The sequence below is a fragment of the Polyodon spathula genome, chromosome 5 (assembly GCF_017654505.1).
Source record: "Polyodon spathula isolate WHYD16114869_AA chromosome 5, ASM1765450v1, whole genome shotgun sequence".
NCBI classification, from domain to species: domain Eukaryota; kingdom Metazoa; phylum Chordata; class Actinopteri; order Acipenseriformes; family Polyodontidae; genus Polyodon; species Polyodon spathula.
Genome location: NC_054538.1, coordinates 11,385,083 through 11,409,136, shown reverse-complemented (window position 1 = coordinate 11,409,136; position 24,054 = coordinate 11,385,083). Strand labels below are relative to the sequence as shown.

The 24,054-nt window shown below is 36.6% G+C and overlaps 1 protein-coding gene across 3 annotated transcripts in view; it reads left to right on the top strand.

Annotated features, from left to right (window-relative positions):
* msra (methionine sulfoxide reductase A) overlaps positions 1-24,054 on the top strand; it is an 87,800-nt gene that overhangs the window by 33,252 nt on the left and 30,494 nt on the right. For all 3 annotated transcript variants that reach the window (XM_041249733.1, XM_041249735.1, XM_041249734.1), the window contains exons 2-4: positions 9,850-9,918; positions 10,930-11,049; positions 18,579-18,683. In XM_041249733.1, coding sequence (XP_041105667.1) covers positions 9,850-9,918; positions 10,930-11,049; positions 18,579-18,683 — 294 coding nt within the window. The remainder of the gene's footprint in view (positions 1-9,849; positions 9,919-10,929; positions 11,050-18,578; positions 18,684-24,054) is intronic.

Sequence of the window (24,054 nt, the reverse complement as noted above, 5' to 3'; positions counted from 1 at the left end):
TTTCTTTATTTACTTATTTACTTATGCTTACTTATATATATATATATATCTATATTATATATATATATATATATATATATATATATATATATATATATATATATATGTGTGTGTGTGTGTGTGTGTATATATATATATGTGTGTGTGTATATATATATATATATATATATATATATATGTGTGTGTGTGTGTGTGTATATGTATATATATATATATATATATATATATATATATATATATATATATATATATATATATATATATATGGTATCTGCTACTGTTACTGATGCTGCTTTTTATTTTTCTATTGAGCTGTCTCGTCCAATGACTGTCCACCCAGTCAGACTCAGATTACTCTATTCTGAGTTCATGTACCCCCTGTTTTATGGTGATGATGCATTGTTTATACAGAGTTTTAACAAATCCATCAGACTGATGTTTTCAAATAAATATGATAAAGTCTGGTACGAATCCCAAGTGAAAAGGATAACTGTGAGCAGCCTAGGCATATAGCCAAATAAATAAGTGGTAAAATACTAGGATTGTTACAACCAACTGTCCTGTCTTTTGATCTGTTAAATGCAATGGTTTCAACCTGAATGAAGCTGACAACCACAAATTAGACACACAGTAAACCAATCTTACGGTGACAGGAAAATGAATGTTTGGCACAAAACAAGAAATGCCTCAGAGGTTTAGTTCCTGAGCTGTACTTTTATGTGGAACAACATGCAGGAGTGGAGTGGGATGGTTGGCTCAGAAACAGAGATGAAGGTTGGACATTGAGCAGCTCTAATAAAATCCAAAATAAAGGTCAAGGCCAGACAGCAAGCTAACACTAGATTTCAGTAAGCCTATTGATGAGTATAGAACTTAGCCAGCAGTATAGTACATGTTGTGCATACATCTGTTCCAGACAGCTGGAAATGAGATAAGAAGATATACTTCATTTCATGTCATATATATATATCCTCATGGTAACTATGTAGTGATTTTACAAAACTCAACACCTGCAGTATCTTTCTTTTCTGTGAATAACAGTAACTGTAGCAATAGAGTACATTAAAGTTCTGTGGCAATTTATAGGAAACTTGCAAAGGAAAATGTTGTGCTTCATTACATTTTATAAGATAACCATGACATAGCTGTATTAATAGATCATTCTCAATATCCTTTTTATCATTTTGTTCCATCGCTAGTTTAAACTGAAGGTTTCATTCATCTTACTTTACTCTCTTCCATCAATCTGCAACAATAAGTCGGACTGCAAGGTGGTGTTGTCAGTGGGCAATGTCAGTGCTGATAACTTGCACATGGGTCTTGAAGCTGCACATGATTATGATGCATGCGCCTGGTAATAACAGTAATCAGCTTGGCTGTTGAAGACATGGCCTCCAATTTCCATCCATTCTCCCCTTCGCTGAAATGTCGTGGTAGGGTGATTAGGGTAATCGTCCTACAACATGCTCCACCAGGATTTGAGTTTCTGAGGGGACGTGTTGGGATGAGGGGGTGGGCTTCAAATCAGTAGGGTTTTTTAAGCCTGAACAATTAATTATTTATTAGTGTGGGGAGGCAGGGACATCTGTTTCTGTGTCTGAGGGCTTAGTTTTAATGTAAACCATGACACATACACTTCCTTTCTTGGCATTTCTAGATACTGGTTACTGTTCATTATTAAAAGTATTTGATTATTACTTTGAAATCAGTTTTTTTTTTAATTAAGAAAAATAAATTAACTGTTTATAGGGGTTGGGCAAAAATAGTATAACAGCCCGTCAATAGGGAGCCACTGTGGGCAGCTAGGATGACACTGCAGGGATGGCAATAAGACTGCTATTGTAGTTTCACCCATTCCAGGTTTTAATATGAGCTTGATCAGCCACAGTGTATTTTGTAGGTAACAAGCTTAGGTGTGTCTTATTAAACTCATAGTAAAACCAGGAATGGATCAAACTGCTATGCAGTGGGAGCCCTGCACTGATTCAGTGTGAGTTGTCAGCATGATTGTTACAGTAAATGGTTCTGGAGGTATATGTAACTATTAGTTCATCTGTCTGTTTTTAGAAATGGCAAATAGAGCCATCACTTGCTTGCAGGATAAGAAAACCTAACAACTGATATATGACAGAATGCATGCTGGTACATACAATGATTTATTGTCCAAACCCATGTACCTCTCCAATGTTAGATATATATTTTTGTGTGTGCTTGGTATTATTCTCTCGCATTTTGTGCTGCACTATTTAGCTGCTTCTTGTTAAGAGAGCTTTTTTGAGCTCCCTCATCGGTGGAGCTGCTCACTATAAGGAAGGACCACTCACCTCAACTGTAAGGCACCTTTCTTTTTTAAAGTAAAATGCCAGACACTTTAATTATATGAATATTAGAGTGACCCACTAAAACTCTTACAGAGCACACAGACTGCCTCCTGCTTGGTCATTCCTACTGAGGAGCAGAGGTCAGAAGGTTATTTGGAAAGCTCTTCTCTTTGGCCAATCTATAATCAGTTGCATACTATATATATATATATATATATATATAATATATATATATATATATATATATATATATATATATATATATATATATGTATATACCATACACTATTGAAATATTACAACAGAAAAGTGTGCAATATAAAATAACCATATTGACGTGGAGTAATTAGCAGATAGGACGTTTTAAATATACACAGTGTAGCCATTGTTTTGATAGCATTATTATTATTGCACTGATGTTGCATAGAATTGTATTATTTTGTTTTTATTTGAAAGAAGATTTTTACTTAAAAACCATGCAATCATCACATGTGCTCCATCCATTAGCAATTCCAGGTATTTGGGTTAATGGATTAAAACAAATAAATAAATAAGATCCTGCCCAGTTACTTTTTTCTTCTCCCTACTGCTGCCCCCATTACTGCTCTCATCATTGCATGAACTGGAGATACTCCATGCAAGAATCAATAGCAACTTGTTCAGTCCCATCTTCCTACAAAGCAGCTTCAGTCTGAGATGATTGACTATTTTAACCAGAGGACAGATCCCAGATTATTAGTGGGATTGTTTTAGGTGAGGAATACTATATGTCATTTGAAAGACTGTGCCATTTGACCAGCTCCAGTTCCCACCTTATGCCAGGTTACATTAATGGGCATGTGGTTTTGGTTATATGGTTGGAATCAGAGATTAGGATTTTCTTGTAGAGCTTAAAAACATCCACATTAATGTGTGATACATTATTTATATGTATAACTCTAACTGCATTATATATTACAACATCAATACAGCATCCTCATACATTTCTGTCTAACATTTGAAAAAAAAAAAGTATGGATTGTGTGTTGACGTAGTGCATTTATTATAAAACAAGGCTGTTATTTTAAAGCAAATTGCTTGAGATGACTTGGTCTATAAGGCTGAGCTGAGCATTAATGGGACCATCTCATTTATCACTGTCAGACAGGTAGAGAGATAGAAAGAGAGCAAGAAGCACCAGAGTATCCCTGCTGATCTGCTGCTTGCCTGCATGTTGCGACTCGCATGGCCTGAAGGCAAGATCTTCTGCATTTGTGAGGGGGGAGGTGCGAGCCAGACATACCCACTGCACTACTTCATGCCTCCAGATCGGGATGCTTTCACAATCAAAATATGCAGCTCTCTGCCAACATGAATTTCGAACAAATAAGAGCAAAATATTTTTGCAGCATAATTTAGTCGCTTTAAAAAACAAAATGTAATCCCCCCTCCACCCCGCCTCCACCACACACATCTCTCAATAAACTCTTTTTTTTTTTCCAAAACCTGCTACTGTAGATACTTAAGGAGAACAGAGCAAAGTGGATCAATCAATAAAAGTGTTTTTAAAATGGGCTTTCTGCACCTTTACACATTGAATTCGGTTCATTCAACAGCAGGATCTGTCCATCCCTTAGGCAGGGAAGGGAGTCTATGCACACAAAAACATTCACAGCAAAGAAAGGAAGTATACCACAATAAGCTGGCACAAGACACCGCTTGAGAAAGGGGTTGGTGCTGTGGTCAAAAGCCTAAGCCCATTTGCTCAGAATATTATTAACATCCCCCCTTGTATGAAAGGCTGTTTAATAATCAAATTAGGGTTTTCTAGTGGAAAAGGGGACTGCAGAACAACCCACCCTCATGCACACAAGCTGGAGCAGTGCCTGAAAGTCTTTGTCTGTCAGAGATTTCATTCAAACTGCCTTTGTTCCTTTCGTTGCCTTCCTCTTGCAGGCCTCACCCCAACAGCATGATCAGAACTCAAAAGGCCTGCGGTTTGATTGTGTGATATGTGGAACATGGTGATTTGGCCGCATTCCCTCTTTCCTGCTATGCTGCCCGGGGTATTGTTTCCTCTGCTGTTCTGCAGCATAGAGGCTCAGCAAGAGGCTGTTTACAAGAGGCCTGGTTCAATTTGCCTGTTTGTAATGTTTGCTTGTGGCTGTATGAGTGCCAGTGTGAACATAGTGTTGCATCAAAGAGTCATGTCCAGTATAACAATTCCACTAGAAACTAGCCACCAGCTCTAACTATCCTTAAAAGTGTTGAAAAAAAACATCCCTGCAATCCCATCACCTGGCACTGCCAATTGAATGAGTAGATTCTTCATTCTGCTCGATAATATGAGCAGTAAACCTGAAAGTACCCTTCTAGCTAGTCACTATTTTAAAAGCCACTTTCAACATCTTTTTTACATTCCGTCTGTAATATGCGTCTGGAGTTGCCTAGTAACAGCAAAGTGAGCGGATTTGCTTAAATTTGGTTGCTCTCATTGCAGACTGTGTGAGTGTGTGCTCATTTATCATGTAAACCCATAATGCAATGCATATAAGAATTATATATATATATATATAATATATATATATATAATATATATATATATATATATATATATATATATATATATATATATATATATATATATATATATAATCTTCAAAGTCAGCACTTTTTGGACAATACGGCCTTCTTCAACTGAATGTAGTGCAGTAGATGTTGATTTTCAGATTAGAATTATGAATCATGGCTTCAAGAAATGTTTTGGTTATGGCAGAGTGTTCCTCTCAAGTGGTTACAAGGGCCTGGATTTTGATACCCATCTGTACTGCAAAGTCTCAGAGCCAGTCTGTTCACTGGACAACACTGTTTAAATCATATATTTAGTTCAAACAACAACCTGGAGTGTTGGGGGTACTTGAGTACCAGGGTTGAAACCCTGTATTTTAACATCCTTATATTATATCAGCCAATTTAAATGACATCATGTCAAGTCACTGAGCAGTTGTGTACACTGCTGCAGCCATATCAAATTGCCAGATCAGGGAATCCAAGGGTTAAAATATGAAGAAAAGATTGCATAATGGTCTTGGGGATGGAGGGGAGGTGCACCAGGTTCGCAATGGGAGATGTGTAACACCTGATATTGCAGTTCCCAGCAAAACTGTCTGCTCAGTAGCACAGTGAAATAGGCAACAGAAAAGCAGTGTGAAGTGGAAAGCAGTGAAAAAAAGCTCTTTGCAATTTGGTGCCAGAGACAATAAGTTTAAGCAGAGCAGTCGTTGAATTCTTAAAATAAGGAGAACGGAAGTGGTCATGTGATTTTCTAGAGCTGACTTAAATAGAGCATTACTAACTAGTAGAGTCTTTGTATGGGGCTTGCAGGCCTTTAAAGATAAAGAGGGTGCCAGTGCATATCAGGATATGGTTTTGAACATTCTTATTGTTCAGACAGATATTTTGGGCTATTTAAGACCTCAGTACTCAGTAGATGTCCTAGTTAGCCGAAAGAAGTGGAAGAATCCTGTTGGGGAAACAGGCCACATTGCTAGAAGCAGTCAAGATAAGCAGATACAGGAATTACCCACTATTTTTTAACCTAAATGACATCATTTGACATTGATAAATAGAGCCAGTGTTTTGGGAAAATTAAAATAGAATTTTTTCGGATTTCCAAGACTTCACATTTTGGGAATTTCAGATATACATTATATTCATACAAAACAACATGAACAATATGTAAAACCTTTATTGTAAAATATTTTAGAACCATAATCCAGGCTACTGTTTTAAAATGACAGGGAACTTAGTAAACAAATCATAGCAGAGATTCCAGATAGTCAGCATTAGAAACACTAGCAGTTTTCACATAAACACTTTTTTTTTTTATTAAGAAAAAAGTGGAACATAACAAACTTTACACTGGAGGAGAAACGTAGTCAGTCCGGCTCATTCAGCTCTATTCAATCAGTCATGTTCCTCTAAATCGTAGATCTTCAGGCTTAACCAGGTCTGCTGCATAGTGGAGCTGGGGAATCTGATCACGAAGCACACTGAAAAGCCTTGCTGCAGTCCGAAACACACCTACAGCTTTAATCTTAGTTTATAGCGATTTATGTTTTTCAATCTTGTTTTGTTTTATTTTATTTTTTTTAATTGAAGTTTTCAGTATCATATTTAATTTAATAAATTATTATTATAAGTAATTTCGGCAATGTAGGGTAATTTCAGAGAAAACCACAGCAATTTCAACAGTTTCCGGTAAAAAACTGGCCCCATTGCTAAATAAGAGAAGGTTGGCCATTTTTCTTGTTCAAGCATAGTTAAAGCAACACTGAACATTGCATAGTAATAAACTTGTTTCTTATTGTTGCAACTTATTGTAGGGTATTCACTGACTGGCTGATGACTTGCTGCCGAAGCCCACAATGTGTAATGCACAGTTTGAGTGGAGACAGGTGCGTTTTATCCAATGTAGCACATATCTGTGGGCTTGATCTGTCATGAGAACAGAGTTTCTAGTGGTGTTTTTATGCAAATATTGTATTTTCAGGAACACCCTGTTACACATGTTACGTTGGTTAATGCAGATCATGCCTCACAGATCCCCTGCATTTAGAGGTATAGACAGTATATACTATATACTCACTGTATGTTCCCCAAGACATTTGCTTTAATACAGGATGGTTTTGCTAAAAAATAATGTTGGTGTATTTCGTACAGGGATGAGAATAAAACGATGAATAAGCTACTAACAACCAAACGAGCAAGATGGGCCGAATGGCCTCCTCTCGTTTGTAAACTTTCTTATGCTCTTATGTTCTTATTTTCTTATGTTCTTATGATGGGGAGTAGATAGAGTGCTGCTACAGAACTAAAGGAATGTCAGATTTTATATACCTTTATTATATAATTTTAAGCTCTGCTCATCACAGGTTTATTGGTCTAGGCTCTGCTACAGCACAGCCTCGCAGATCATCCAGTGTTTTTTTTTCCATCCAGTTATTCTCACAGTGTATTGTCATAGCATCCTTTTCCCTTTATTGTCACGTGCTATTGCCTCAGCAGGCCTGCACAAAGAGATGGCAGCCTGTTCTAATTTTACCTTTTAATATTCTACTTTGACTCACTGCCTCTCTCCACTGACATTTACATTTAAATTGATTATCTGACAGTGGTTGATGCAACTGCATTAATGAATATGCTTATGTTTTCTGATAGGTGGTAATTTCTGTGCTTGCAAGGAAATAATCAAAGTCGAACGATGTGGTTGGTGGGCGTTAGTGATTGTAATCAAAGGAGGGCTAGATTTAGCAGTCTCTTTCAAGCACGGTTGGAAGGGGCAGTGTGTGCCTTTTTCTTCTTGGTCTCTGTGGGGTTTTTTTAGCACCCAGACTTCTTTCATGTCGCCCAGTCATGTGACAAAATAAAAAGTAAATTGCCATCCTTATGTACTTTTTTAATCTCTGATCTTCAGATACCTGCTACACTAAGCAATTGGATTCTGCTGTCTTTGGTATTATTAACAAAATATCCCACCAACTAACAGCTAACTTCTCTAGGCCTATATGTGTTGAACAGTTGTTCACATGGCCTGTGACTTGCAGTGCTATGGCTCCTTTGCGCAGCATCTTTTGCCTTTACTCTGAGGTGAGGCACAGAACCTGTTCAGTCGTGGAATACTTTTGGCCATGTCATAGGCTAAACTGATTCCAAAAACAGGAGTTTACCACACTGTTTCCCATGGCTGTACTATGCATTTACCGTATGCTTTACCACACCTTGCTATTCATTACTATGCTTACTTATGCTTCACAATGTTTTCACTATACTTTTGTAACTTTGTTATGCTCATAATATGGTAAACTTTTATAACTGTGATTCCAAGAAGCATTCTATCTTACTGGCTAAGTGCAGAGTTATTGATGTGACATTGCAAAATCCTTACTTAACGTTCCGTGAACATTTGTGAGGCATTTATTTGGGCTAGGAATGTCAAGTTACCTTAATGTTCAAAATGTGGAATGAAAAGATAGTGCTTTCGAGGTAGATTCTATAGTCATAATTGTGCTAATAGATACTGGAAATCGTATGAAATATCTTTACTTTTTAAAACATTACAGCAGAAATACATCCAATCAATCTTTTTTCAATTCAATTCATATATTTATACAAAATATATACCTACGATACTAACTGTATTTATTATAGCAACTACACTTTTCCCCCTATCTTCCAATGTGCAAATCATAATTTAGGAGGGTTACATAGAAGGGATGGTGATACAACTTGCTAACCTTATCTAGCTAAATTATTAAGTGTTCCATAATTGGTATTTTGCTTTGATACAATTTTATCATCACTAATTTTTTTTTGTTATCAGTTATCCTTATATGTGCGTTTGTGTATGATATGTGTCCATGTTTGTGGTGCTTATTACAGTGAAGGACGTCAGTGCACTGATAATTGAGAGCTTTCAGCTATCGCATAGGCAGTGACAATACAGGGCTCCCCCTTGACTTTTTCCATCACTTCCACCACACATCAATAGAGAAGCTTCTGCTGCTGTCCCTTTGATCCCCCTTGGTGTGTATCGAGCCCAGTCCAGCTGGTAAAATACAGCAGAATATGTATTGGTGAGAGGCTCATAGATAGTATCTAGCATCACAGTACTTTAGGAAACAGACCTCAGAAACATGTACTTGGTTCTAAGTAAAAGGAGGTTATGGGTTAGTGTTGCATTACAGTAATCCAAGATGGCAAACCAGTCATTCTCCTGCAATGATAACCAGTTTGTTTGAATCCATAATTCAGACATTTACCCTAACAGCTTTGCATGAGAAAAATAAATAAAACTGAAGCTTTGCACTTAGTTCTCCAGAGAAGCAACTAACCCATAATGACTGTGATAGGCTTCGCTGAGCCCAGATGTTTAACTCAGCACAGCCCAGTTTATTCTAATCTGTATGCTGTCACAGTCTGAATTTTAACAAACAAGTGCTTGATTATGAAAGAATAAGCACTTGCTTACTGTACTTGCAAAATTAAACCCTTTCCTATCCTAATATAATTGGCACAATACTGACACTGATAGCACTGTGTGAAAAGAACCACTGCACAATCATTCTATGGAGTTCTTACTAAAAGGGGATTTGATTCTGGAGGTAGGATCCACATTAATAGCCCTACTTATTTCCAAAGGGTTCAATCATACCTTTTAATACTTATATAGCAAATTCAAATTATAGTGTAAACATATGAGGCCTGTGTTGTGTTTTCAAGGTTAAACAGTGAAAACTGCTTAATAGAATAATTGTATAATCAACTGAGTATTGTAAAAAAAAAAAAAAAAAAACAGCCTTTACTGTCCTATGTTTGCAAAATGTAGTGTTTTATTTATTCAAAATAGAAGTATACAAACTTATTGAGGTTTTTTTTTAATTTTAATTTATTTTAAATATTGTGAGAATCACCCAGTTGCAATTTAGTTTTTGTTGTATAGCTTGCAGTATATATATATTTTTTTCTGATCGTTTCTGCTTTTTTCTAGTGAAGCATCACGTTAATGGAAACAGGACAGTAGAGCCATTCCCTGAGGGACTGCAGATGGCCCTGTTTGGTAAGCGATCCGTACTGAAAGAGGGAGGCTGACAGCAGGAGGTTTTGTGTAATTAGTCCCCATTCCTGTCCCCCATTACATATAAAGGTTAAAAAAAAGAAGCACAAAAAAGGGGGAAATTAATTGCAGTTCATGAGAACTATCTCTTTATTAAAATGCAGTAGTTTTTTTTTACCCATGATTTTTTTTACCCATTCAAGCCAAACAATTAATCATTCGAGACAGGAATTGAACAGCTTTTATGAAGGTCTTCTTTCTACAGATACTATTTTATTTTAAAGTTGCCCACTAATTTCTGTGCTATGTGGCATTTCCAAGTGTGTTTAACCCTGTCAACTTGATATCATAATATTCTTTATAATTGACTTTAATTGAACAAAGTGGTCACACGGTAAGATATAGGTTAAATGATATGCACCCAGACCCGTATTTAAATACCATTAAACACCCAAGCAAATGTTGTTCTTTAACCCATTGTGGACCAAGGGTTTTTGAAGAGAATTTCCCCCAGGATAACTCAGTGCAAAGTGCAAAGAAATACATTCTGTTAATGTCACGTAAATATGGTAGTGGTCCCTATAGGATTAAACACAATCAAATATGTGGTAGATGTGATGTTGAAAGGTGAAGAGACGAAGTGACATTGCTCGTGACTTAACCTTACCCAATTATTTTCACAATGGTTATGTACTGAGGGACAAGGGAAGCTACAGTACAAGTTCATTAAGTAATACTTATGAGAAACTTACATTTTAAAATGATATCAAGCAACATTCTTTTGTGTCTAAATGTCAATGTTTATAATTTTTATTATGCAGGATTTAGTCCTGAGCAGTTCATTTTTATTGCTAAATAAAGCTCTATAGCCTTCCAGTTCAAATATAAGCCTACAAAAAGGGTGTAAAAAAATTCTGGGCAATAGACAGATAAAGTGTATGATTTTATAATAAAACTGAGTACATTCACAACAAAAATATAATATTATTGTTTTTTTTCTGTTTTGTAACAAAGGCATGGGCTGTTTCTGGGGAGCGGAGAGAAAATTCTGGACACAGAAAGGTGTCTATTCCACACAGGTGGGCTATGCTGGTGGATACACACCTAACCCATCCTATGAGGAGGTCTGTTCAGGTATGTAATCGAGACAGAATAATATCAAATGTACTCACAACAACAAAGGGCTAATTCTTAAAAGTTATAACGATACCTGTAAAATGTTTTGGACCTTGCTATGCTGTGCTGTTTCCTATCTTCCTATCTGATACAACTTTTTCATCGTTCTGTCTGAAAGCTGATATTGTTTTGATTTTTGGCTGGGATATAAAGACCAGTACTTTTTAAAACAACAACATGGTTGTAGAAAATACATGGACTAGAAGGGATATGGTTGTCTACTTCAGCTGTTACTCTATGCAAATCGTGTAGCGATTGCACTAGCACATGCCAGGCCTTTTCATCACGATACAGTGCATAACTGGAAATAAAAACGCCACCATTTCTACAGAAACACACATGTACATTTTTGTATTGTTATCATGGACGCATACTCCTCGTCATGCTTGTAGTACTAAATAATATATCTGATTCAACGTATTTATCAATTTTATTGGTGGTGCTAGTTTTTAAAACCTGTCTGTATTAAGGTACTGCTAAATATAATCCTAAAAGCCCAATCACCAATCAGTAAGAATAATGAATTACAGTAGACACCTCAGAGGGTAGTAAACCTCTGCAGAAATGTTCAGAATGCCCATAAAAATGACCTGAGTTGATTTTTATAATACTATCCTCGTACTTCATAAAGTTAATATTTGCTTTTAAAACGGTTAAAAGTCTTATCTGTGTCAAATTGAGGAAACAAACTAGCTAAAAACAAAAATATGAGATATTTGAAATGTAAAATTTAAAAAAAATCATACTTAGGGGCAATTTAAAAGCTTCTTATTTGGAACCCAGTTAGGAGTTCCTATGGAACCTAGTTTAACGTCTCTAAATAAGAGGGTCGGACATGGTTTAATTGTGTTCTTGAAAGATGCTCCCTTCACATTGCAGAGAAAGAGCTTACCTTCCTGTGTTGCTGCAGCTAGGTTGCGCTACTCCTTAGAGAGCGGCTGCGTTTTCTAGAGTGGAAATGGATCCAGGGTAAACAGAGGATTAATGGCTGGCAGAGTGTCTGGGGACGGGAAGCACAGTAACAGGAATAATGCAGTCTTACTCATTTTAAAAGGTCATAGATTGCTTTTTTCTTTTTACTTTCCTTAAGCCATTACTAAGCTTTTGTTGGATCACAATGTATGCAAAGCACTATAAACACCTTTTTTTTTTAAATAAAAGAGGAGACAAACAACAATGCATTTATTATTTACATATTACATTAATTGATAATACTCACTGAACCAGTTTTCTTTCAGTTATGTTTATTCAATTATAAGTTTAAATCTCTGTGTTGGCAGAACACAACTTCGCATTGCTGCTAAAGTTTGCTTTAATATCTAATAAATGTAAACATGTATTAATATACAGTAATAACTTTGTTTAATTTAGAAAATGTACCACCAGTAAATACAGTACTAGAATCAGCAAAAAAATTACAGTACTAAGAACTATATATCATACAGCTATATGAAACAGCACCCAGCTGATTAAGTATAATATCATTTGAATGTGGAATTAAAGCCATACCAGTTGTTCATGATTAATGGTGTAAATTATAAAAATGGGTACTGTTGTTTTGCAAAAGATGATTTATTCAGGGGCATTCTATAAAGTCAGGAAACGTGCAGGTATTATACACCTCTGAATAGGGCTTAGCTGAGAATCTTAAAACGGATAGGGTAGCGGTGACACAAATACTTTATATAAAGAAAACACATTTAAAATAGCTCTATCTAGTACAAAAAAGAACCACACACATTTCCAGTTCATACTAGCAATACTACTACTATCTTGAATAAAAAACATCTTAATTTCAAAACAGTAATAGTACCCTCTGCAATTAGCATTGACTGTGTGCTGCATTGAGTATTATTGTCTAGATTTCATAAATAGGGAGACCAATGCAAATGTAGAGATTATGAACCCCAGGCAGTGGCAAATAGTTTCCAGATTTTAATTATCCAGTCAGAGAACTGTTTACTTCATGTGCTGGATAACATCCTTCACAAAATATTGTATCGCCAAATTATTTTATTTTCCCCCTATTCTCCATCCTCATTTTCCCTTCTTCCCTTCACTTTTTTTTTAGCACATTGGATATAATTGTATTTTTTCCTAATATGTTCAAGAACCCTGCTGGAGAATCGGTACAGCTGTGGGGATTCAACAATACCTGACCTGCAGGCTTCACTTTAATGTGTTTTTTTTTTTTTTTTAAATAATCAAGCTGTATCAAAGATATATATTTTTTTCTTTTCAGTTTCAATTTTTTTTTTTAAGTAGTTTTTTATTCTGAAAATAATAATGAACGGATGAGAGGCCAGTAATAGGACATGAATGTTTTCATCTATCTATTAACTGGACAAAACTGCAAAACTGAAAATTATGAAATTACATCTTATCACAAGGCTAGATACCTGCGATGTTGACACACCAGCTTTCTTTGCCACAACAGCCTGAGAAACCACAGGAGACTCCAGCTCCTTCAAGAGTTCAGCCAGCGTACTCACTGCACTGCACTACACAAACCTGTCTTGCTCTGATAAGCGATCTCTGTTCAGCATTTTAAATTGCTCTATCCCAATTAAACGAAGTGACGTCTCACTTAAATTACATCAATAACATTGGGAAGAGCTGTCTCCCAGAGTTGTGTCTTAGGTCTTGTCAAGGTGTCGTCTGAGTGCATGGGTTTGAGATTAGAGGTGTGTCCTTTCTCTAATCACTGCTGGTGTTATGCCAAATAATGTCTTTGGAAGAAAATAGTCTCAGTTGTATTCAGCATGCATACAAATTCATGTGCACATGCCTAGTTTATGTTTTGCACCATCTTTGGATCATGTCTGCTAAAATAGTCTCATTTCAATGGTTTGCATATAAACATAATGATGGAATGTAATTTGCAATGGGACTCAGTTGTGCTGGAGACAGTAATTGGCACCTAAAAATGCCAAATACTGTCACTGCCAAATAGTCGCCATTGAAAAGTAAAGAGACACTATTCTGCTCCACTATATTAATGAATGCACTCAGAATTGATCAGTGTTGATTTTATTGGGGGGTGGTAGTGGTGGTCGTGGTAAAAGCTGTATACCTTGATTGTGATGTAGTATGTGTAGTCTGTTTCCAATTCTAGGGACATTGCATAGAAGAGCATGAAGTTTGTTTTACAACATGTATGTTTGACAGGTTATATCACAACAAATAGTGACCGACAGTGATGGACAGAGTACATTTTAAAGTTGTGAGGATCAGGTACCATAGTGAGACAGGTGTACTCTCTGTTCTCTCTCTCTCTCTCTCTCTCTCTCTCTCTCTCTCTCTCTCTCTCCTCTCTCTCTCTCTCTCTCTCTCTCTCTCTCTCTCTCTCTCTCTCTCTCTCTCTCTCTCAGAAAACCAAGCCGAAATACGACCCCATCAGGATGCAGAAAATGCACTTTATCCAAAGCCAGTCTGGAGAATTAAGATCTGCTTTTGTACTAGATTCTCCTTGGTTGCAATTTTATTACCTGCCCCAATCAGCTAAAAATAGTTCTGCCTTTTGGCACAGTGCGAGATTGACAGTTGGCAATTCACCTTTCAAATAATTAATTCACAGGTCAATCGTGGAGCAGTCGATTCACCCAGAAGCCCGTCAAGGCTTTCGTATGGATGAATTGACAAATTAATTGATGAACTAATTGCTGAATTAATTTCTGAATTGATGGATGAATTAATCTATGAATTTATGCAAGAATTGACAAATTAATTGATGAATTAACTAATTAATTGATTAATAGTTTTGGCACAAATGGCCCTCCATACCGCTGATCTCTAACCAGTCCACTAAGCAGACATCTGAAATACCTTTGAGAGAGAGTTTAAATGTATAAGTGTAAAAACTTGTCAGGTTGTTAACAGCTAAAAGAAAAATTACATGTACATTATTTAAATAGTTGTAGCAATACGTGGGAACATATACTTAATCTTTAAGCCTGTTATACAGTCTACATCTGTGTTGCACTTCTGTAATGAGGCAAAATAGAAAAAAAGCTGAACACCAAAATCACCAAAAATACTTTATGCATTTTCTCCCATTTCCTCGACTATTTGGGCAAAGATGGATGTGGTGTTGTGGGGAGAAGTTGGTTATATGAAACAAACCTGTTGTCAATATACTTACTCACTGTGCACTACCTATCTGCTAGATGCAAAAAGGTAGAAACAAATTAACTGCATTGACATGTATCACCATGGGATTAGATTGTAAGAGAGTGCCAAACTGCAGGAAATACAGTAGGAGAATAAATAAGGAAACTTCTTTGAAGAAATCAGGTTGATGCCAGAAGGAAGTGGTCCCCCCTCAGCACATTTAAAAACATTTTATGCACCAAGCTGAATACAAACCCCAGAGGCAATTCTGGTGGATTTTATACAGTATTTAGCATACACCTTTAAGATTGAATAAAGAGTTCTTACCCTGAATGTTGTCTAAAGTACCGAGATAGAAGGAACAAATTGGAATGCGTTAATACAGCACTATTCAGGTTGTTTGCCATACACATTTTTGCTCAATATTTTGTTCAGTTGATATATGTAATGAACAAAGAAAAATAAATGTCATTTAAAATGTACACACGGTAGGCTTTTCCTAAAGAATGCCAGGCACACAATGCAAACAGAATGTTTGCAACAGCTGCAGTGTATCACGTTCATGTTCGGTTTCAAAGTCTTTCTCAGTGTTTTCAGTGCTCTTAATTCGTTTTTACACTAAAACATAATTCCTGAGTTTCGGATTACTATGTTCTTCCTTCCACAGTTTACCCTCTATTCTCTACTTTGTCAGTCTGAAAATATTGTTTTATTCTAATAAAATAGAATGACCCTGCTATTACTTACAGCAGTGTAATTATACATCCCCAAGCTCATTAAAAAACAAAACAAAACCAAAAAAACACTGATAACATTTTACATTTGACCTACAAAACAGATATTTTCAGCATGGATAAAATCAACACAATTGAGGTTAAAAAAGCAATCAAATGAAATGCAAAATGTACTTTTAAAATTAGGGGAACTTCATTTTAGGTTCGAGAAATGTAATCTATCTAGCATAGTGTCTCCTTTATGGTTATGTTTTTGTTACATAACTTGAGTTTTGTATACTTGTATATATTGAAACTTACAGTTTTGTATACTTGTATATACACAATATATATTAGTCATTTTTTAACAGGTTGACCTGATTTTCAGCATCACATTTTTTTCTGAGAGGGAAATCAGCAGTCTTCCACTGTAGTTGTATATAATTCAGTCGCCACCGCTTTGATTTGTGTTACTGTGATTTTCCCGCAGTGAGCGATGGACAGTATAAACAATACCTCACAATAACCTGACATTCAAAATGTCCCCCAGTCACCAGTACAGTAAACAAAACAAATAAGCGTGTACGCGGTTAAACATCTTTATTAAGACACTCATTACACTAATGAAAACGACATATTAAAACCTATGACTGTAATAAAAGTGCAGAAATGTACGGTACAGGTGGGCTACATTACTGCAAATTGTTTCCAGCCAAGAACTCTGTGATAGGCATCTGGACAATCTTTTTTGTAAGTATGGACAGCAGGCCTTCAGCGTTTTCTATATCTGGATGCTGCTTCATAGCACGCCACAGTATTACAAGCTCAGCACGCACTCTTACATCATCAGTGTCTGTTCATCCTCTGACATCCCCTCTGGTGTCAGTGTTTCAGTTTAGGCGTGTTTTCGTCTGCACTCCGCCTCAACTACATAAAATCCAGCTTTTTTTTTTAATTTGGAATCACCAATTATTTTTTTTACATTTTCTCCCCAATTTCGAAAAGGAGAGGGAAAACACAGTCTGAAACGTGTGCCGTCAGTAGTCCTCTTCCTTTCACTCTGCAGGCATGCCGTGCAGCCACCTCAGAGCTACTGCGTCGGAGGACCACGCAGCTCTGGGCAACTTATAGACAGGCCCACAGACGCCTAAGCCCTCCCCACCCAAGTGACACTCGGGCAATTGTGCGCCACCCCCTGGGAACTCCCATCCACGGTCGACAGTGGACTAGCCTGTACCCGAACCAGTGATCTCCATGCTGAGTGCCTTTACCGAATGCATCACTCAGCAGCCCCTGAAACTCCAGCTTTCTGAAGCAATTCTGCATTGTTTGCTGACTGACAGAGTTCCAAGCATGCTTCAGCAAGTGCACAGCATCAAACAAACATTTTATTTACACAGAATTTTCATGCTGACGCTCATTACTTTTCTCTTTCCAGCCTTGTTTGATGTTGCGGTCAGTAAACCTGCACTGCGTAAAGGGATTAAAAAAAACAAACAAACAAAAAAAACAACAATAAGGTTAGCATTAGAAGCTCAATTCTGGTTATTAAAAAGATTTTTTTTAAAACACAGGGGTAATTGCTCAGTAACGAAGTGCAAACGGCTGCCTGATCTATCCGTCAAGCTTTTACTACAGTAAAGTTCTGCCTTTTGTATTGAAATCTATGTGAATGGCAGGATAACAAGGTGAAAACAGATGATTATTGGATTAGTAAGAGCGATTACTACAGTATAAGCAGTGCATCTGTTATTTAAATCTATGTGAATGATACATAATGAGATCCTAACAGCTGACTTTACCTGAAATGTACGGCATGCTTAACACAGTATAAACGATGCATTTGGAAAGATTGATTGATTGATTTGTTATTTAAATCAAATGGAATGGCCTACGGCAAACACTTATTTTTCTGATATAAACGGCTGTCTGAAATAACCCTGTATGTTGTAAGTGGTGGATACTGTATACAATTTTTTAATCAATAAAATAAGAACTGCACAGTAAACTAAGCTAAAATAATACCTGACGATGGGAATTAACAGACATTCTGAACAGTTATTTTTAATGAATTGGTTAGAAAATGCACTACCATGTAATAACATGGTAATAACCAGGTAACTACTAATATGTCCTATTCTTGTGGTAACTACAGTTGGAATAAGAGTGTAATTGCATGGCTATGACAGGTGCCATAATGTTACCATGTAATTACATCAGGCAAAAAATGCTCTTCACCAGGCCATTTCCATGTAATGGCACAGCAGTTACCAAGTATGGTCAAAATCAGTGGTAACTACCTGCTTATTACAATGTCATTACATGGCTCTTCGTGCCATGTAATCTAATTCACACTTTGTTGCTTGTTGTTGTTGTTTTTTATTCTTCATATGCAAAGGGAGAAAGGATAATTATGCAGAGAATTTGTTTGGGTCACTTATGGACTAAACCTTCTGATTTGTTTATTTTTTAATAAATTGTCTTTTTCTAACATTGCAATCTTAAGGAAATCATATGTGGCATTTACTTATATAATACAATTAACAAAATAATCTCTTCTTGAAATGTGGTAACCACACAAAACAATCCTAACGTTGTAAATACTATTAAAAGCAGTTAAGGCAACAAATAGAGTTGTTGTATTTACCCTTCTTTTTTTCCTAGGTAAAACTGGTCACACTGAGGTAGTTCGAGTGGTGTACAATCCAGGAAAAGTTTGTTTTGAAAAGCTACTGAAGGTGTTTTGGGAGAGCCATAACCCTACACAAGGTACATGATTTCATTATTTATCATAAGAAACAAGGTTTGGGTCAGTAATGTTTTTTTTTCTATTCCAATTCCGTTTCCAAATCCCTTTTCTCTATTCCAGTTCCATTTCAATTATTATTTTTTTAAATCAATTCACAATTCCATTTCCCATTCCCTTTTAATCAATTCCAATTCCTCCAATTACATTGGCTTTATTTTGCGTATATATATATATATATATACTCTAATATATATATATATATATATATATATATATACAACAACTTGTCAAAAACACTTGCAATTCTTCAGTTACCATACAAATGTATCAAATAAATTCAACTTGCTTTTACAATGAATCATCATCAGCTGCTCACATTTAGGGTCTGTTAGGTTACGCCTTGCTGGGCGTTTTGAAGCAGGTATTGCCAGGTACTTGCAGGGCAGCCTTGCAGTGGTGGGGTACCTGTGTCTGTTATCCTTCCAGCGTCATCTGCAACAGTTGTTTGAGTCTGGTAATCTTGAACCTCTGGGTGGAGAGTGGAAGGAGTCAATGCTGAAACTGGGGCTAACTTCCTGCTGCTCATGAATTCTGTGAGCTTCAGTTGCTTTGCAGGTGGATATGGAGGCAATATATCACTGGAGGGTGTAGGAGGGCTTATAGCTGATGCTTTACTGCTCAGAAGGTCCCTTACACCAAGAACCTCTTCCTTAGTGTACCAGTCTAACTTGAAGCGAGGATCTGTGGAAGAGGCAAGTCTGAAGTTCTCCAGGGACTCAGAAGGTGCAAGCCTCTTCTCCACAGCAATCTTCAGTGTGGCAACAAGCTTACAGTTGTAGCACCCTAACACCATCATATATAAAACTATAGATAACACCTTCAAACTATATAATTTGCCTCTCCACTTTTTTTTGTTCATTATATATGTATTATATCTTGTGTTTGGTATTGGTTTGTCTTTAAAAAGTTTAAAATAAAATATAAAAGTGCAAAAATGTTCAGTATGGGACACATTTATAAACAATCACAATACACTTGCCCTACACGAACACATTGGTTTGACCCAAGGTCTGCACCGTGGCTAATGTTAGCTAACAACAGTAAGAAAAAACATTGTTAAGTAAATCTGAACTTGGCAGGCGGTCAGTAGAGACAACTGCACAAAATATTAATACTTAAATAGGCATGTATTTTTTATTTATTAAAACAAAAATAACTGAAGGAAGAGAATATAAGACTACTATTAAAAGAAAAAATGTAGGAAGAGAGAGTATCAGACCATTATTAAAAATTAAATAATGTTGGATTTTAGAATTAAAAATTAGGTTAATGTTGCCACGGGGCCATGAACAAGTTCTAGTTCAATTACCACCTGTAGCTTTTATTTAACTTGGATTAAGTAGTAATAAATATATTAAAAAAGTGGTATTTTACAATCACATAAACTTGATTTTAAAAAGTTGGCTACAATAATTTTTTTCATCAAAAACATAGTTGTTCTTTGCTGATATTAATGTTCAGCTTTCATATAAAAACATGTGTACTCACTAATAATCTAAACTCACTTTCATTTAGTAATAAACATTTAGATATATTATGTACCTGAATTACTGTACAAAATGTAGAAATAAATGCTGATTTGATAAAAAGGGTGACTCGGTATTAACCAGTGTAGCTCATGATGATATATTGAAATCTGTGGTGCAGGTCAATTTTTTACATATTTGTCGCATTGTGTTTATTTATTTATTTTGGTGCCTAAGGATGGGGATGAACGTGTGAGCAGGGTATGGTTGATCTGCACTGCCTGTAATATTGTCATGAATTAGCTGTTTCACATTGATGTGTGAGGGCTGGCATTTTGTGTTTCAACCAATTAGCACTAAGCATTGCAATGCGAGGGCGGGATCTTATTGTTTCAAACCTATCAGCACCACATTGCACTGCTATAGGGAGCACCTCAGTAAGCCGTAGTTTGGGTTCTTGCCTCTTTAAAAATGTGACCCAAAGATGAAAACTTTGTTTTTCAGCACTTATGCGCACTTTTATTCACAATACAGACAAACAAAACAAAACCCTAGCTCTCACTGAGCGCTCGCTACACGTATGCAGGTCCCTGTCTAACATGCAGGACAGCTAAGCTGTTTACCTGACATATAACACCCAAACAAATCACTTCAATACAATTATATTTTTTATAAAACCAAACGTAGGGTTAAAACAGACCTTTACAACTTTCCGTCAGGCTCATCACTCAACAGCAGCAACCTCGGGCAGACTGGCTGCACTCCTCCTAAACCCTGCACCTAGCTCTAATTATTAATAACGGCCAGGTTCAGGTGATAATTAACAATTAACAATTAAACATTTAGCTTGGCAGGGAGACTTTTTAACCCCATTCCTGCCATAAAACAAACAAACATTCTTAGGTTTTGCAGGCCCCTTGTCCTGCTACATCCATTACTATATATATAAGTATATAATATATAAGAGGTGACTTTCTCCCCCTGGACGCAGCCAGTGGCATCTTGAAAAGGCTGCAGGATATCACAGAGCTCAGTAGCTATAGTATATTCTTCTCATATGGTGTGATCTTGCCTGGGTAGTGAAGCTGATCCAACACTGAGTCAGATACATGGAGAAGAGAGCATAGCATCTTCATTTGGCTGTTCCAACGTGTAACATTGGCTAGGACAAGCTTCAGAGAGGACTGCAGGATCTGTGTGGCAGTTGTAGACGTGCTAATATGTGAAGTGAAATTGGTGTCCTTAGCAGTGACAGTGGCTCAGCAGTGACAGTGGCTCAGCAGTGACAGTGGCTCAGCAGTGGCCGTCAGTTCACTGAAAGCAGCACTGTCCACAGTAGAGAGAGGTCACTGGCAATGAAGTTGATGAGGCAGTTGGCGAGCCTAAGCTGAGAGGGATCTGTATCCTTCCACTTCTTAGTTACGGTAAAGAAGGATGCAGGCTGAGTGAGGTTAGTATATGAAGGTGGTTTGTTGATAAGCTCAGTAGAGATAGAAGGATGCTTGAAAATACATAATGATCAGTACAAATTACAATATAAAACATTTTATGAAAGTACACTCAATTATCTCTCTCAATCATTCACTGCTGAATAATGAACACAAATGTCAGCTTATTAACGCGATGAACTTACCTTCATGTGCCTCTTCAGGTTGGAAGATGTTGCCTTGATGTTCGCTGATATACATGAATTACAGTGCTTGCACTTCTGTTGCAAGTTGCTAGTTGTTGCAGTGCTAGAAGGGGCCAGAAAGTGGGCCATAACTGCCAGTTTTGTAGCCTTAGGAGTGGCTGACATACTAATTGATTACAATATTGACTTATTTAATGCAAGGCAAATCACTTGAGATAAATGAATATGCGCATCTTCAATTGGCTGTTCCAGTGTGTAGCTTTGGCTAGGACAAGCCTTAGAGACTCCAGGATCTGTGTGGCAGTAATGGACTTCCTAACATGTGAAATGAAGTTGCCCATCTTTGCAATGACAGTGTGCATCTGACCAGCCTCCTTAACCCACCCTTAACCACTAGCTGAAGAGTGTGAGCAAAACAGCAGCTGCGTTCAGGAGGGGACGTAATCCATCAGTGACAGTCACAATTGAACAATCACAGCAATTATTATCTCTAACATATCAATTCCTATTCCTTTGAAGGACTTGCAATTGGAATTCATTAAAATGGAAAGGGAATGGGTATTGGAAATGGGAATTGATTTTAAAAAGGAATTGGGAATGGAATTGTAATAATAAAAAAAAGGAATTGGCCCCCTAAGATGAAAAAAGAATCACCCAACTAAATTGACTATTGCAATTGATGCATATGGTACAGAATGGAGCCAGCAAATAGATACAATGTACAGTACATGTTTAGATAAAGATGTATTGGAGTGTTATTTTTACTTGTTTTTGACATTATGCTGTTTCTGGCATTAGCCTTTAGCTCACATGGACAGTCACGGTCATTGCAGGGATAAAACATACATTTTGACTTGCAGTAGCTTTTGAGCTCTGAAGTGAGCACAGATCACAAACATATATTGAAAGCTAAGGAGAGGCAGTTTAATATCCAAACCTGAACAGAGATGACATCCTAAGCCATGCTTTGATTTTTTTTATTTGTTCCCAATACATTTAGGGGTAGATGTACTAAAGTGTTGTGCCTGTTGCAGTAGTTGCAAACCACATGCAAACGAGTCAGAAGTCTAGGGTGAAATGTACTAGACATGCGCAGTGCTATTAGCAGCCTTTTAGGGACTGCTTTGCGGCAGCAGTTTTTCTTCGCTGTCCAGCCTTAGATGAATATGTAATTATGGGCGTTCCTGCATAAATTCGCCATAATGGGGTGGAGATAGTGCAAATGAGGGTTCACAAATATTATAATGAGTGCTACTAAAGCTACTGGCAATTGCAACACTTATAATTGCATCAATTTGGTAATAACTTTTGAAAGCATGTTTTAAACAGTCACAATTGTTACTGGCATTCCCCAGTCCAGTTTTTCTCATGCATTGCCAGTTGTGCTCAATGTATTTATGAGGCGAACACCCAATTACCTAATTTTCACTAAAGGCAGGGTGTACTTACAAGCCTTGGTTTCCCTAACATGTTGGGAGCAATAGACTGCACACATGTGCCACTAACCCCTTCAGCTCATTCTGAGCATCTGTATAGGACCATGATCTATTGTGTGTTAATTATCTAGGCTACTAAATAGACCAAGTTAATAATAATAATAATAATAATAATAATAAAATAATAATAATAATAATAATAATAATAATAATAATAATAATAATAATAAACTGTTAATCATGTAGTTTAAATTTAAAATAATCTTTTATTCGCGTTGTACACCAATACTACTGTATGATTATGAGAAGCTTTTTTGGGGGTGAAGGTGGGGGCCACACTGTAGAATCTGATGGGATTAAACTGCTCAGATGACGTACAGATGATGTTTACAAAAACTATGTTATTTTGATTCCTGCACCCTTGCATGTATAGACGTTATCCTTCAGGCACCCTCTGTTGCATCATGCTAGAGAACTCGCTAAGAAGACATAACAAATATTTAAATATGTCTATCGCGGCTCTTTCCATTAACATATTTTCTCTTAGTGCATACAACAAAATGTATACTTTGCTGTGTCGCAACGTAAATGAAAATTGCGTTATGTTTGCACTGCGACTTGCCCATCTTAGTACATCTTCCCATCATTCTCATCTTCAAGACATCAAGATTCACCAATGATTTTATCCTGCATCCAACTCACACACCTGCATTCACAATAGATTGCGAATGGCTTAAAAAAGAATTTGAACCATTATATATTTATATTATATTATATGCAGATATAGTTAGAATGC